The sequence below is a fragment of the Erpetoichthys calabaricus genome, chromosome 16 (genome assembly GCF_900747795.2).
Source record: "Erpetoichthys calabaricus chromosome 16, fErpCal1.3, whole genome shotgun sequence".
Taxonomy (NCBI): domain Eukaryota; kingdom Metazoa; phylum Chordata; class Cladistia; order Polypteriformes; family Polypteridae; genus Erpetoichthys; species Erpetoichthys calabaricus.
Window position 1 is genome coordinate 66456491 of NC_041409.2, and position 17332 is coordinate 66473822.

A 17332-nucleotide genomic window follows, 5' to 3' on the forward strand; every position below is an offset into this window, starting at 1 on the left:
TTCTTAAAAATACCATTTGGCTTTATGTTTATAATTGTCACAATAGCCTAAAAACTGGAAGATAATTTTGCCCAATGAGGTTAATTTAAATTTTAAATTCTTCACTAAAAGTACACATTTTGCCGATTTAACTTAATAATGTTACTGCCTGATGTGTTCATGATTCTGTGGCTTTACACAGTCTGCATTTTCTAGAAGTGATTGCATGGTACTTCTCTCTTTTTGCCCTCAGCTTGTATGGCTTCAGAATCACTGTGATTATGCTGGGTGTTCAGATTTTGCCAACATAACTGTCCAGCTTAGCATGGATGACTACAAGTTTCATCTTGCTTAAAGTACAAATGTCAAAGCCTGCTTATTTCGCCTTGAATTTCATATTCTTCACGTTACTTCTGACACCACCTTTAACAAGTCTTACAGTCATTCCTGTAAGTATTCTGGCATAGATGTTTACAATTCAGTGTATTCCTGTCTGCTTTAAAATGCTAAAATTTCTACTATTCTCCTACCGATTTCTAAACCTTAATCACCAGGTACAAGGCAGCACCTCAGGGAGGGTATTAACACACAAACCAACCCATTCACATAGGACCAACTGACCTAACATGCATGTTTCTGAGTGGAAAAAGTAAACTACCCAGGGATAAAAACCCACATTGACAGGAGGATTACTTGCAAACTGTACACCATCAGTGACTGAGCCAGCATTCAAGCACAGTCTCCTAGCGCTATAAGGCAGCAGAGTGCAACATCTCTTTTAAAAGTGAAAGAAACATAACATTATCATGGCCCACTTCATCCAATGTAGTATCATGGGGCCAGAGCCTATACCACCAGCAATGATCACAAAACAGGCCACCTCGTGTGCACATACTCACGCTCACACTGGGCCAGTTTGGAATTGCCAGTTAACTTAAACTGCATGTTTTTGTGAACGAACAGGCATTGGATTCAAACTAAGGATGCTCAGTCTCTGAGTCAGTTACCTTGCCAGCCTGTTAATAGTGCTAAATAAAATTAAAATACATTGAATTTTTGAACATGCACAATTTAATTATGAACATTTTTAAGCATTTCCATTGATGCCCCATCATTCCTGTCCATTATGGCCCTCACAAATACTACAAAATATACCATTTCTACCTATCCACTCTAAATCAAGGTTGCAAAAAGAAAAGCCCAGACAACAGTTTTTATGCTTATTCTGTGTGTCTTAGCAGATGCTCTGTAATAAAGCACTTAATAGGACTGCTCCTCTGTTTCAGTGTTGATAGAACACTTAATGCTTTATTAGAAAAAGCAATCAACCATTATGAATTTTGTCTACAGTAGGTGAGCTCAAAAAATTTAAAGTAATATTTAGTTTTGGTAAAGGTACAATGTAAGTGTATATTAAAAATATATTGCCATCTTTATATAATTAGTTGTATAAGACATTTTTTGCCGCTGTGTCCTTTCTGCTGTCCCACATTTCTCTGTATCATCATTTATTTGAAAATAACAATTTGATTCCTAAAACAATGCTTTATTCTAGTTAATTCAATAACATAACACCCAAATTTATAATTTGATTACCTTTATTCAAGTGCTTCTAATAATCAGAGTTCAGTTACTGACTAAACAAAAGCAAATGAAATAGCAGTATACAGTTTCGCACTTGTATGAATAGAAAGTGCAAGTTAAGGGTAGATGGAGACCATATGACCTAGAAACAATCATATAATTGTTTATTGTCAGAAAAACATTTTTCAAGAAAAACGACAAGTAATTTAAAAAAAAACTATAACTATAAAGTCAAGTGAGGTGTCTGCTATTGTTATCATCTCTGTTATCATTTCTGTTCTTTATGTGGTGTAATTAAACTTTTCATTATACTGTTCTAAACACTAGAAATTGTGTTACAATTAGGTAGAGTCTAAGATGATAGCAATCTGTGGAAGCCCTTTTGCTTTTGCTGTGGGGGTTAAGCAGCTTTCATAGAGATAGTGTGGGATATTGCAGCCTTGGTTTTCCAAAACAGCTGTTAGTTTTTAAATGGATTTTTCACTTACACAAAAAAATGTTAAAACTTGTTAGCTGAGTAAATATCTGATGTTATTTGCAGCTTTGGTTAACTGAATATACAGTAAGCACTTTAATTGACAACGAAAACTGAACACCTACCGATCAGAATATACCTTTGACAATGTAACTGTTCAGAAGAGAGAAAAACACCATGACTGCACAAAACATTATTGTGTCCATCACAGAAAATGCCTTTCCCACATGCTTGCCTGTCATAAATAAAAAAGACATCTGACAGAAGAGAGCTCTACCCAACTTACTCAAGCACCTAGAATTCATGAGAACAAGCTCCCCAGGACACTTAGAGCAGACTAGCAAGAAGAAAAGAGAATTGCCTTGTTAAATATTCAGGATATGTGACACAGAGTGCACAGCTGTTAAAATAAAATTGTTTTTAACTAATAGAATATTTATTTGTTATAAAATATAGCAGCTACATCTCTTGGGTTTTTGGTGCACCTTTTTTAGATACCTGCTTTGCTTTCTTTCGGGTTCATTTGCACTTTACAATATTTGCTTCCTGTGCTTAGATTCATAAAATTTCAGATGGTAACAGATTTAGAAATGCCACTTAAGAGTAAAGCTTGCATTGTAAAGACTTGCTAATTCTGGGATCTCTGATCATGCACAAATGCTTGTTTCACTAATGTATTCCTAAACTAAATTACTGTCAGCTGATCCCATCTGGATTGCGTCTGTTAGGACAGCATCAACTACTCTCCCCTGCCTGAACTCTTGATACCATCTTGAGGAAGACTACAAAAATCTGATTACCTCTGTAAACAAGAACACTTTCTAATTTCACAAAGAGCTTTTAACTTGAGATACACTAATGGAATTGGCTCTTTCTCTGTTTTCAGCTCCCTTGTAAAGGAACCGAACCTTGAGGTTCATTCATTTCTTGACTACTTAACTAGAAATACATTTGATTTATTTAGAAACATCAATGTAACAATCATATATAAAGTACAAATCAGCAATTATAAATATTTACAGCAAAAATATTTACATTTTTAATTAAGAGATTTCCAGTTAATCGTTATTTTAAGTACCCTTCAACCAAAGAGTGAAACAGTCATGCCCAATTAGTCGTCACATAATTTGCTTCAATAGAATTGCTTTTAGTTAGGTGGATATGTTTTCCTTTTTGTGCACAATAACAAAATCGCGACAAAAGTGAATATACATGTTACACTAAATAAGACTGTGATGTTTCAAGTCTTAATAAAATTTAAAAAAAATATATAAACTATTTAAAAATACAGAGAAAATTATTCAGTTCATCTTAAATTTTAACATAGTTGGTATTTAATGCTTAATTTATAAGCCCTTCACGTGGTTGTATCACAGCATACGGAACACCATTCAATAATTCATTACCATCAATCATATCTAGGTTTCATTTTTTATTATTTCATATTTTATACAAAACATAGATTGTTAGAGCTACAGTATTCTATTTTATACAGCTTATTGCACAAGTAAACAAACCATTTTACGTAATGAAGAAAACTGTGAAAATGCCATATAATCTTTTTGATTATTATAGAAATACATGTTGGAATTTCTAATATGTATATAAAATAAGAATATTCTAATAAAAACTATATTTCATTAAAGTAAAATATATAAATGGTCAAAACAAAAGAGAAAAAAGTAATAAAATATATAATTAATTTGCAATGAAGTTTTATAGTAATTTTAAAAGTAAACAAAATTTGTTGTCGCTGTATTCTTATTTCTGGGCTCAAAGAGACTGAAATGACTACATCTTTTATTTGTCTCGGCAAAACAGACTGAAATCGATTCATACTGATGTATTTTTGCATTATTATGATGTAAAAAAGTTTTGATTTTGATGTAAGAAACTGTAAAATCAACCACATCAATAATATTGTTTGAGCAAAGGAGTGAAACTACATTATGGCTATTTATTAATTAATGAGGCATCAGTGTACAGAGGTAATCCACTGTATATTGTAATGAAAAAGTGTATTCGGTATTCACTGGGACTAGTATTGTTATGAAAAAGTATATTTTCACTGAAACAAGTTTTCGTGTATTTTTAAGTCTTCCTGAATCCTAGGAATGCACTTAAAGTAACTTTATGCCCTCTGGATTCAATGAGACAAATTAAGCGAAACCTTATTCTAGATAATTGACATATTGATCTAGTCTTATTTAGAGCAATGTCCCATTTTGGATATGCTACTCTAAGCTGGTGGAAACCATTGTGATGCATACAAAATGTGTGATCATGCATTAAATCACCTTCAGCATTTCCTGTAGTTGGTTTGTCCTAAATCATCATTTATGGGGATTGTTCATGTAGCATAGAATTAAAGTCAGTCACTATGCTTTTTCAGAACTAGGAATTTCAGAAAACCTTTTTAGGTAAAAAAAAATTTGTTTCAGTGTTTTTCAAATTAGTTACCAAATGAATGACTGTTCTCTATTATTTTGCATAAACATGCAAAAAAATCAGTTGAAACTTTTAAATAGTATGCCTACTTTGGCCACATATTGACAATGAATTGCGCACATTTTAGCTCAGTTTTAAATTAATCTTTTACGATCCAGTCTAGCCATTGGCTTAAATTGAGCTGGGACCCTTATTACCCTCTTTCAATTCTACATAATGGACATTCTCTCCTTTCTCATAATTTTCGTCTCCTTGCACCACAAACATCTAATTTTAAGTTGCCATTCCAGCAGATGCTGTCTCTCAAACTGGGCTATATGAGAGATTCCTCTTTAAGATGCAATTCAAAGTGAGACTCTAATAATCATAAAACATATTTTCCCCCCCTCAGTCAAAGCTATATTCATAGTGTAGGTTCTTCCTAAAACATTCTTGACATATTATCCCTCATGCGTGTATGGAAGTACAGGATACATTCTCATGATAAAGCAGTCTGAACAGTACAGTGATGGATAACGGTAAAAGTAGGTGCTTTTAAAATACGGCAATTCAACTTTAGCAAACTGAAAAACAACGCGTTTCTTAATCAATGCATTATACCCTTGCCATAAACTATGTTGTACATGTATGCTTATTTCATCACATTTACTATTACCCGATTTTATGTTACCTGAAATTTTTGCAAAAAAATTAATTCTAAATTAAAACTAAAAAACATTTCTCAGTTCCATACTCTAGGGAATGGCTTTTAAACGTTCTGATCTTGATTAGTTTCTCCTTGAAGACTATGAATTGATATACTGTAAAACAATAGACTTTAAAATCAATAATTTTGAATTTGATAACGCATTATGTTTTCTCAGACTACTAAAGCATTTTTTCCATAGCAGCATTATCTTTAGATTACTATGATTAACGCAACAGGCTCTAACAATTTTAATTATTTTTAAAAACTGTACACTGTCATAATCATCTTGACTACAATTTAGAATAATGACATAAATCATTTACCTCAGTTATGTTTTCTGTCGGTAATTATTTTGGTACAGGGTCCATTTTCCATTAGAGAAAATTATTCATGCTCGAAAAAGGATATTATAAGATTCGGAAGTGCAGGAGCCTATCCTGATCTCACTGGGCACAAGGCAGGATCTGTCTCTCCATGAAATGGTAGTCAACTACAAGGAACATTCATGTACACACCCTCAGTTGCTCAAACTACTAGATGCTTTGCGATGTGGAAGTGCACAGACTAAATTCACGCAGGAATGAGGAGAATTTGCAAATTCTAAATAGACACTGACCAGAGCACAAATTGAATTCAGGTCCCCGGGGCAGTGTAGTTAAATACTCCACTGTAATGCTACTTTTTACATAAATTAAGACGTTAAGAATTAACCAAACTGGATGTACAAGAAAACCCAAATCCAGACCAAAGAAGCCTAAAAGAGCTTTTACTCTACAATAACTGATAAACTTGGTGGTTTAAAACTCCCATCATTTAATACAAAAATAATGTATGGTATGTTGAGTGTAAAATACTGAATATAAAGACACTGATACTAAGGTGGATTTAAAAGATTTAAAAATGAATGGATGGATAATGAATAACACTCAAAGTTTAAATCTCAAAAGCAAATTAATATTTTTCTTCTTAGTTTTTGTTTTTAGAAAATGTATTGACTCATGTATTGATATACCTGTCAATCTCTACCAGTCATCAAATATATTGCATGCCTAATCCAAGGTAGATTTACACTGTCAGATACTAAAAGTTGAAGAAATGGTTTTTCAAGTTGTAACTGTTTATAATAATTTAGGTAGAATAGTTTAATAGCCTATATTAATGCACATATGTGGGAGAATAAATTTACCATTAACGGCGATACTCAGTTGACTGAAAATGTATATTCACAGTGTGGTGTGATTATATTTAATTTCTTTTTTCAACAGGGTGCAAATTTAAATGTATTGCTTTGTGTTTCACAAATGCTTATATACACTACAGTAATGAGGTATGTAAACATAGTAATAGTTATAATTATTATGTAATTTACATTTTACTGTATATATTTTGAAATATAAAGTCTTCTAGCTTCCTTAAAAATCTTTGACTCTTAAATTTATACCAAAACGTTTGCCAATAAACTGAGGATTATTGGTAAGAGATCTTATTCACAGGTTAGAGTGTTTGTTTACTTACTACTTACATTTTCACATTTATTTTTATTATGCTACAGTTGTAATTGTATGATATACACATTCTAGAAATAATTTACATTTTACTTATTTGATGAATACCTTGTAAAGAAAATGAGAAATCTTCATTGCTGCATTTTACACTGTTGTGAGGATCAATAGACAAATGTGGAAAATTTCATTCACATGAAATGCATAATTATACATAAGCTAATGTACTTTTAAAACCTGCCATATACTTTTTTGTTTTTGATAACACAGAATATATTTCTTATTCTTTAATGCTATTTCTCTAACATGTCATTAGCATAATATGTATTTTTGGATCAAACTCAAATTTCATATTGGCATATGGTGCAACTTTATTCAAATACCAATTATTTCAATAAACAGCTGTTTGTTATTTTGAATAAGACATCACCTTTCTCTGCCTAGCATGTTCAGGGAAAATGCAAACATTTAAATAAAAATATACTAACTTGTAATATTTATTAACATTTAGAAATACATTAGGAGGATGATTGTATAAAAAGTACCACTTTAATATTAATAACAAATGTAGTATACTAAATGATACTCAACAAACAGAAGTTAACTATATTTTCTGTAAGCAAAATTAAATATTACAAATTATCAAACGGTAGTATTAAGCATAAACATTTAAAGCATTTGTGCTATTAAAAAGTACACCTTTCTTTTTAGTCTCAGCCAAAAATATACAGTAAATTAAACTCATTTTTGACTCACTTCACAGCTCTCCTTATTAATTGAAAAATGTATAATATTTTAGTTCACACTTTTTAATTGTCTGAAAATACTCTAAAGTGCATTGTACATGATAAATTTTTTTATATAATTAATCATATTGCAATCAGCCTGCCTGTATGTATATGAATGCTTTTATATTACACTGTATGTGATTTATTTAAAATTCTGTTCAGTCCCTGGAAAGATACTGTAATAATGATAATGCATATTGAGAAACTTTTATTATTAAATAAAGCAGTTAAATCAATGAGGTTTAAAACAAGCTCTGTGATAGATAGATAGATAGATAGATAGATAGATAGATAGATAGATAGATAGATAGATAGATAGATAGATAGATAGATAGATAGATAGATAATTTAATTTTAAGTACCAGCATAATATAAAGGTTACATTGGTGTCTGGTATATCTCTAATGCCCTTTCTTGTTTAATTATTGACACAGTTAATGAAATTAAAGAAACATATAAAAAAACAAAATATGTGTTTAAATTTAATAGCATGTGGAATGTGCCTATTAAAACGGTAAAGGTTAGATTTAAAGAAACAAAATTTGATGGATTTACTTTAAGCTACCATACTTCATAACAAAATATATAATGGAAAATTGGATTACGTATCAAGTCAACAAAAATAATTTAATAATATGTGAAACAAATTGTGCACATAAAATTGATTTGACTGGGGGAATTGCAAATTTTTCATATCTTTTACATAACAAATCAAAATGCAAAATGCACTTTATATGGCAGTGCTTGAAACAAACTGAAATGTCATCCAAAAATGATACATTTAAAAATTTTTACTCACTCTGTCACATTTAGCATAAATCAGTGCCGAACAGAAAAGGAAAAACAGCCATAATGTAAAGTAAAGCCACACATACTGTTATTTTTGTATTTATGTGCTTTGTAATGTAAAGTGTATATATTCATCATGAATAACCATTATACGTGAATTTTAAAATTATGTATATGTTTTAATATGCAAATACTTTGTAAAAGTCTTTCACATGATACATGAAAATGGAAAACCTAAATCTGAACAGTATGCCGAGTAAAGTAAAATAGATATTAAAGCAATAAATTCAAACTTTTCTGGGACTATGTGTATATATTGTGTTAAATTTTACATTAGACAAAATTAAAAGTTTATTTTGATATAGAAAGTTACAATTTCATTTGTGTTTGTGACCAAATGTTGAATAAAATATCTGAACCATGTAAATAAAAAGAAAGATGTGACATCTAGACTTTGAAAAGGTTTAAAGCAAGTGATTTTAACTGAAACCTGCATACGAAGTGCAGTGCTGCCTAAAGAGCTTTCTAATCCAGATCAGCATTAAATGCAAAGCAGATTAAAACTGGATTAATTTTAAGTGGCAGCAAGTTTGTGGGTTAAATGAGATCCCTGCCAATGTGTCTTTATTAGGGTTAATAAAGGGAGAGAAAATCTTTCACCATTTAAATTGCAGTAGCTGGTGTCCAGAGACAGATGGTAGTCTTCTTACTCACTCTCTAAAGCACTTTTTTTCAGTATATTTTAAAACCAATGTATCCTTACTCTGCAGCTCACTTCTTAGTGTCTCCTTTCATTAACTGCTACTTATATTAAACAGTTGGTCATTCTGATAACACATCTATGTTTAAACCATACCATCTACAAAATCCATATAAACTGTTTGTAGTAAGTGGAGTTTGCATTTTAAAATTGATAACCAATTAATAATCTATACACTACAGAATGCATAACACAAAAAAATGACCAAAAGTTAGATATTTTAAAATTATTAAAAAAAAAATAAGAGCTGTTACAAAACTCGCTCTTACAGTAGTGGATCAAAGGGCAGAGGAGACACATCGCCTGACTTCCAATTAAGCCAATAGCACAGAAACCCCTCCGCCTCTCCAAAATCTGATGGCACTCACAAAGAACAAGGAAGAGGTATGCATTTATTTGCCTGACCATGGGAAATACTGTAAAATATAATCCTCATCTAATTATTCAGTCTGATCACTTTGCTTAACCTGCTTCATTTGATGCTGTGTCAAACAAATATCTTAGCATTAGCACGAACTGCAAAACTTCACTCCAAAATTCCATAACATCACTATAGCCTAATATTTGAAAAAGTATCTACTGACCTTCTTTATAGCAAAACCACTAAAATACAAAAATGTATGCTGGTAGTTGTGAAATGCTAGACAAATTATATAACTTGACTTAAAAGTGTCTTTTAGATTTAGCAGTCTCTAGAAGAGCTACTGTTGTGAAACCTAAGATAGTGGTCCTAGCCTCTCCGCAGAGTTGAATAGGATGAAACAAATAGCAGTTGTAATGAAATAGATTAAAGACAGACAAAAGAGAATAGACACACAACAAAAAAGTACACCTACTGGTTGTGATAGCTGATTGAGTCTGAAATACAAAGTTCTGAAATGTCCATCAGTCCAGATTTAGCATTCCAGGAATCAGAGCAAGAGCAAAAGTGAGAACTGACACCAATTCACCCAAAGCGAGAGGACAGCAGCAGATAGCGCTCCTTGAGCAAAGCCCAGACTCCAGCGCACGTGTGTGTGTATTGTGTCTATAGGTGTGTGTGTGTGGGTGGGTGTGTGCATGTGCGTGTTTGTGTTTCAGTGTGTGTTTGTGTGTGTGTATATGTATGAAATGGGAGGGGTGTGTGTGTGTGTGTGTGTGTGAGAGAGAGAGAGAGAGAGAGAGAGAGGGAGGGAGAAAGCAGGAGAGCTAAACACGAGAGACAGTGAGAGACAGAGTGAGAGGAATGAGGCTGGCCATGGACAGCACAAGGCTCTTTAAGACGGAGGAGTCTGATGAATATGGAACAGCTGCTGCTCGCTGGCTCTAAGGGGCTGGACTTAAAGCGACAGTGCAGGCTGGCTGGGCTGGGCCGGGCTGGGCTGGGCAGGGGAAGGGTGGCAGGAAGAGTGAAAGCAGCCAGTAGGCTACAGAAACAAAAAAATCCAAGATAGTACATGCATAGCCTTTCTAGTTACACAGTACACGCAGAGGCCTGTTAGCTCACACCTCCAGCGGGAAAAAAAATTATAAAGATGGGAAGCAGCAAAAGGCCATTCAGGACATTTTTGTAAATATGAATTGGATCATTAACTGTTTTCAGTCAAATGTAAGAAAAGACAATCAATCAGAACTACAACACTTGGTACTCTGTTATCATGTGTAATCGTCAACCTTTTTAACAAGGAAATATTTAATTTTGAAGAAGCTGTGGATTATTATCAACACCAGAAAGATTGCAGCTTCCTTGATGCAACTGATAAGCAACAAAGTTGCCACATTCCTTTTCACATACTGCCCATATGCTAATATACCACCCAAATACAAGAGGAAGTAGCTATATGAAAGTTATATAATGGAGAAATCTATATAAACTATTTTGAAGCTTCTCTGCTAAAAATGTATCATGAACAGGTCATTTCTACAAGTGAATGTGTCAAAAGAACTGAGTGAAATCCTTTGTATAAATGTTATACTATTTGTATACATATTACTATAAAGGATAATGTTTAATTCATATCAAGTAGTTGTATTTTTGTACATTTATCTGAAAAATATTTTTATCATAACAATAAAATAATACCCAGATGGTATTATTCATGCTTTCACATGATTTGACTTTTGCAACTGTTTCTAATTTGGTGAAATTTCAAACTATAAATTTCTGATACACTTTTTAGCTTTTGTCAATATGGTTCTATAATTAATTAATTTAGAGTATGAAAATGAATTATTAAAATATCTGCTTTTTGTTGCTTTGTAAAATTGATTAACCTTTGTATTGAAAATTAAAATATATTAATGCAAAAAGAAAGTAAAAATAGTCCAATATAAACACAAATGTTGCACCATTCCATGTTCTTTCAGACATCCTAATATTTGACCTGCTTTTATTCAGAACCTTTTTATTAAATGCAAACACTTAAATGACATTTGATAAAAGTGACAAATTACACCTTAAACTACTAAATCCTCAACTACAAAACTGAAGACTAAAACCTAAACATTTATACTATAATAAGGCTATGATATTATCTACTGTTCATTGTGATATTTCCTGTATCTTAGACTATAAAAGGTGCACATTTTTCACTACGCCAGAAAAAAGGGTAAACTTTAAAGTTACACTTTTATGTATTGAGGACCAGATCAGCTTTTTTTAATAATAAGACAGAACAGAAGACTAGATCTCACTTCAGTTTACATTTTCCCTGAAGCATCTTTCTTTTCTATCAGTCTAAGCACATTATAACAAGCACCCCAGTGCTCTTTGTTCATTAGGTTATTTAAGGTGCAAACAGATACAGTGTCAGTTTTAGATAATGCAAGATAAAAAGGTAAAATAGAGACCAGTAACATTGCTTGTTAAAGAACTGAAACCATATATGTTAGATGTCATAATATGGCCATTTTACTTTGGTTATTTGTATTTTAATATTTAAGAAAGGAGGTTATAAGCAGAAAACACTAACAGTGAAACAGCACTTGTGCCATGTGTTTATAGGGAACTTTGGTATTTCATCATTTTTCAACAAGAGTGCGGCTGAAAAGATAGGACATCACAGAGAACTGATTTGAGTGCCTGTAATGTGAAAGAAAAAGGTTTATTGCCAGATTGTAGAGGAAAAGGCCATGAAATCATAATATATGCTCCACTGATTGACTTCTTTTAAGGGAAGCACAAAGGAAGATATACATAAATGAGAAAAAGGAAATGTTATTTATTTATATAGTGTCTTTCATGTCTGTTAAATATGTAGTGTACTTTACAGCTACCTATTAAAATCTTTATTTTAAATTGTACATTTCATATTTAGTTAAATTTGTATCTTACATAATGTGTTTCACGCCTATCTTTCTGTCTAACGCAGGCTGTTATTAATTATTTTGCCCCTAGCCCCGATTCTCTTTCTAATGCTTAAGATAAAATGCTAATTTTACATATGAAAAATTCAATCTATCCATCTGCAATACACTAAGTGAAATGTGCAGAGAAATAAAATCCATATATCACAATACTAGTGGTGACAAATTGTGATCATGTCTTTGATGAGATGTTAATTCATCAAAGTTAATGCTTAAAAAAAGTTTGTAAAATATTTTGTATGTACAAAGCATGCAACACCATCATAAACAGTCATTAATTACAAATACACAATGGAAGAAAACTAAGCACATTAAAAACAACTACAGTTTCTCTCTCTGTCCCTCTCCCTCAGTTTTAGCACACATTGCCAAAATTATGCAAACAAAGTGACATGTTTTTGATTATTTAGATGAAAACAAAGTTTATATTTGTTGCAGTTGAGATAGGACAAAGACCCTTAGATCAGTTAAGACATGATTTGAATTTTACTTCCAAACAGTGATGTAATGAAATGGTTATAATCACATACAGTAATTGCGGTAAGAAGTGTCTGAACTTAAGCCAATGTGATGTTATCTACAAATTCAACAATGATAACAGACTCAGCATCTGTTTGAGGATGCTGAAAGACTATGAAGATTTGACATCTGTTTAAAAAGAACATTACATCAGATGTTTAACTTATTTTTACGTTTGGACACTGAATATATTCTTTCTCTTAAAATCAACTGAAAACATTATTGGAAAAGTTCAACTAATTTATTATAAACCACTATCAAACTCTAAAGTCAAATATATTTTAGAGAGTGTGTATTTTTATTGTTTTTTCTACAAAGAATGTACACATCTTTTTGACAGTTATCAGAAACTGAATCCATTTAAAAATCCATACCACTCACTGGAAAGTAAAACTATATTGAAATTTTATTAGTGAGATACAAACTGACCTCTCTTTAGGATAATCAAGGAGAAATGACACTCTTCCTAGTGCTAACAAGAGATAGTACTACCTCACAACTTTCAGAACTCAAACACATTACAAGAACTTTTCATTTTATTTCAGTTGTATGTCTGACAATTTATTAAAACAAAAAATAAAGCTGATTTCTCATTTCATAATGAGTTTGCACATGCTGTATGACTTTATGCTGCACCTGAAAAAAGAAATATAGTATGTAGCTAGAGTTACATTTATTAATATGATTGTTTAGATATTATTCCCTAAAGTAAAATGGATATTTAAGACCAAATACTAAATATCTCAGAATTTCTCAATTTATAAAATGCAAAAGCCCTAAGTAAACCAGTTAACATACTGTTAGCTGGACTGGATCAAAATCTTTTTCCTTCATAAACTGCTCTTCTCCAATGTATACAGTGTATTTCAGTAAATGGAATGCATGTAAATACAAATTAAATGTACTTTTAAGAGACTAAAGTCAGCGAATTTGCATTGATTATTTTGTCAACTGTGTCACACCATGTAATTTTGAATGTGCTTTTCACAAAAGAAAAAAAAATCAATGATTTGATAGATTATAGCATACAATGCAGGCAAATGCTACACCGTACAATTTAAAAATAGCACTGAAAGTTGCACCTGCTACAAGAACCCTAAAGTCATAAAGGCAAAGTGTTTACGGCGAGTAGACTCATTCCAGCCTAACTTCATTTACAACAGATTGTGGTGATCTCACTCTAAAAATAATATTTTAAAAAGGGATACAATATTTTTTCTTTTGAGGGATTTGTTGTTTATGTCTATTAGTAGCACAATAATTAATTTCTTAAAATCAAAAAAGAAATCATAATACAGTATATCAAAATACTATTACTCAACATTTGATACAATACTTAAAAGCATTGAAAAAATAGTAATTTTGAAAAGCAACATCTCATCTCAGCTTTTATAATGTATTCAATTGCATGTCTACGCATGTTTATAAATTAAGCAACTACTATGTTCTTGACATTTAGATACAGATTTTAAAGAGCATTGTCAAGTTTTTATAAATCATTAAAAAGTGTCAAAAATTCTTCAGAAAAAGAGTTCTTCTGTCAAAATAAAAGATTTTGGTGAAATTTATTTTTTCTCATTAAATTATATTCAGGCATTGGAAAGCATTACTAGAGGATTTTGAATTCATGCAGAATTTTTCAGAAATATAATATAAAAGGTTGAAAATGATTTAAAATGTAATGTATTTTCAACTGTGCTTCAAGAACAAAAAATATACTGTACTTGTGTATTTACAGAAATGCTTATTAAGGGGATAAATTACTGTTACACCACAAAAACACATGATAAGCAAGTGCTCCACTAATGTTCAAGTCATGTCAGTTGTAGCACCTTCAAGAACATGTGTCTAGCTGTGCTACTGCACTCTGTTGCCTGTTCTGTTTAAAAATACAAGGTGCTGGAAAAGAGATTGTGTAAAAGGTTATGTTCTGACCTGGTGCAGGCCCTCAAAGAAAAGGTCTTTTGTTCTCACTTTGCTAAGCAAAATGATGCTGTCATCCTAGTGTACTAATTTAAAATCAAAGTAGGCTAAAACTTATAATTTAGAACCCAAAGTGGAATACACAGCAGTAGAAACAGAATAATATATAATCAATCTTTCTTTTATTTTAAAATATTTGTGAACAGTTCCAATCTAAATATACTAAAAATGTAGCTAATATTTCTTTAAACCTTTTACATATTACTAAAAGAGGAAACTATGGCAAGTAAATAAAGTTTTCTACCAAATTTTAATTTTAATTTATGTTTTCTTAAAATTAATTTCAATATACATATTTAATTCACTGCTGAATTTTTAGATTGCAAAAAATAATAACAATTTTGAATTATGTAATCATTTTTGTTGTGAGGTGCTTGCATACACATTTCTGGATAAATTAATTTTCATTATTTTAGTTTTACGTAATTTATAGAGTTCTAAACGTTCAAATTTGTAAAGAATTAATGATCATTTTAAAAGATCCCAGTAAATGTTTTTCTAATGATATTTTACAATGCTTTTTTAAAACTGTACAATAAATATGAACTTTTTTAATATTTTGGGGAACATTGTTTGATGTATTTAATTATCTGATCTTCTACTTAAATTTCAGTTGTACCTTCATATATATATCCGTCGTACGATTTTACCTAGACTCTTCTAAATTACTTTTTTAAATTATTATATCCAAATTTTATATATTAAGTTTTGATAATCAGTTATGTACTTGTATTTCCATAATACCCACAAAGCTAAGCGGGTGAGCATGCGCGTGATTGTGACCTACGATGGAGTGGCATCCTGTCCAGCGTTGGTTCCTGTCTTAGACGCACGTTGCCGTATTGTCGTAACCCTTTAAAACGGGTTATACAAATCTTTGGTTGGTTGATTATTTCATTGCATTTCAAATACACAGCTCACTTTTCCGGTGTCTGCTATTGAAATATTTTAGACTTTACTTTAGTAACCGACGGTTTTGATAACAGGTGTCTTAAAGAATTCTCATTCCTGACAGGCAGAACCGTCACAATTCCTGTATGTAGAATGCTTGTCCCAAGATAATACGAGCAGTAGAATAATCCACGTGCAAACTTTCATGATGGTGTATTTCAGTCTTACAAAACTGAGTTAAAGTATTTCTCTAGCTTTAATCTTTTCGACATTCACGCGTACATCAACGTAATACGATGTTTAAGCGACATGAGATATGTAAATATTTGATTAAGTGTACCTTGTAACCTTTGCCGTTTATTTTTTAAACGCGTACTAGCAACATTTATATCAACACTCCCTTAACATGCATTCGAAAATACTATCTTGAGCCGGTATCTTCGAAGTTTGAATGTGATTTTTACATTGTAAATACATTACGTATGAAGAAATGTCATTCAGAATTTTGTTGACAATTTTGCTCCGACCCTCTCTAAAGTTAATTTATTTTAAAAGAACAATAATCAATAACGGCACTATATGCATAAGACAGACGTCAACAAAATATTCTAGAATTTAACATGTAACGGACCGGGGCGTTTCAAACAGAGGTTCCTTTTAATCGGCTGATTTCTAAGTAGCTATATCTTTGAAAACGCCTTTTAATGGAGTGTGATGTATGAGCCCGAGCCGGCCCGAGAGCGCGCGTCTCCGCGGCGGTGCCTTACCGCGCCCGCAGCTCATCCTCGCAGAGTGCACTTTAGAGCGGCGCTCCCGCTAAACTGTGCGCCTAGCTCGCGCATTGTTCTGTAATAAAAAGTGCTACGATCGGACCCCTCCCCCGGGCCGTACACGGTCCAACCTCTGACTTGGCAGACTTGCACTTTACTTTCTACACCCCACCCCTAACTCCCCCATCACAGGAAGGGATTAAAAGATCTGATAAAAGTGCCAGAGCACCTGCCCACTTCGGACAGGTAACTTAAGAGCTGGCATCCTGTCACCCTGGAGAAGACACCGCAGAGAGGTTGCGCGAACACAGGAAGTGATATGTGAAAACTTTAGCAGTCACGAAATGGGAAAGGCGCAAGATTAACGGTTACTTATAAACGTAGTCAATTTAAAGGCCTCCCTGCGATACTTACATCAGAAGCAATATGCCAAAGTGCTTGCCGACAAAGGCGGTGTTTTCAGTCCTTTTAACATTTATTGTCAAAAAGGGAAATTGCTTATCAATGTTAACTTTTAAAATGCGCTACGCCGAGGGATGCATTTTTAGCGAAAAGTAAATAAAACTTAATAAGCGCTAGAAATGGCAAGCGTCACACCTTTTCATTCTCATTTGAAGATTCTTGTTTTTTTTTTTTTTACAAAATAAATAAGTAATGACTAAACACTGCTTTATAGTGCACATTCATGCCCAATAACGAGAAATAGTTTTACACCTACTGCAAATAACTGACGACGAAAGAGTAGCTTAACGACTCAAATGTGCCCCCGGACTTTTATGTCAGTTAGTATTTTTTATAGCGCGCGCAAAAT

The 17332-nt window shown here is 32.2% G+C and overlaps 1 protein-coding gene across 2 annotated transcripts in view; it reads right to left on the reverse strand.

Annotated features, from left to right (window-relative positions):
* esrrb (estrogen-related receptor beta) overlaps nucleotides 1-16589 on the reverse strand; it is a 142551-nt gene extending 125962 nt beyond the window's left edge. The window contains exon 1 of one of the 2 annotated variants that reach the window (XM_051919980.1): nucleotides 16519-16589. Coding sequence is in view for 1 of the 2 variants with exons in the window: in XM_028822017.2 (XP_028677850.1) it covers nucleotides 9850-9899 (50 nt within the window). In the remaining variant the exon portion in view is untranslated. Of the gene's footprint in view, nucleotides 1-9849; nucleotides 10249-16518 lie in introns of those variants that run through there. The other variant, XM_028822017.2, reaches the window with a different exon arrangement.
* Nucleotides 16590-17332: the final 743 nt, after the last annotated feature.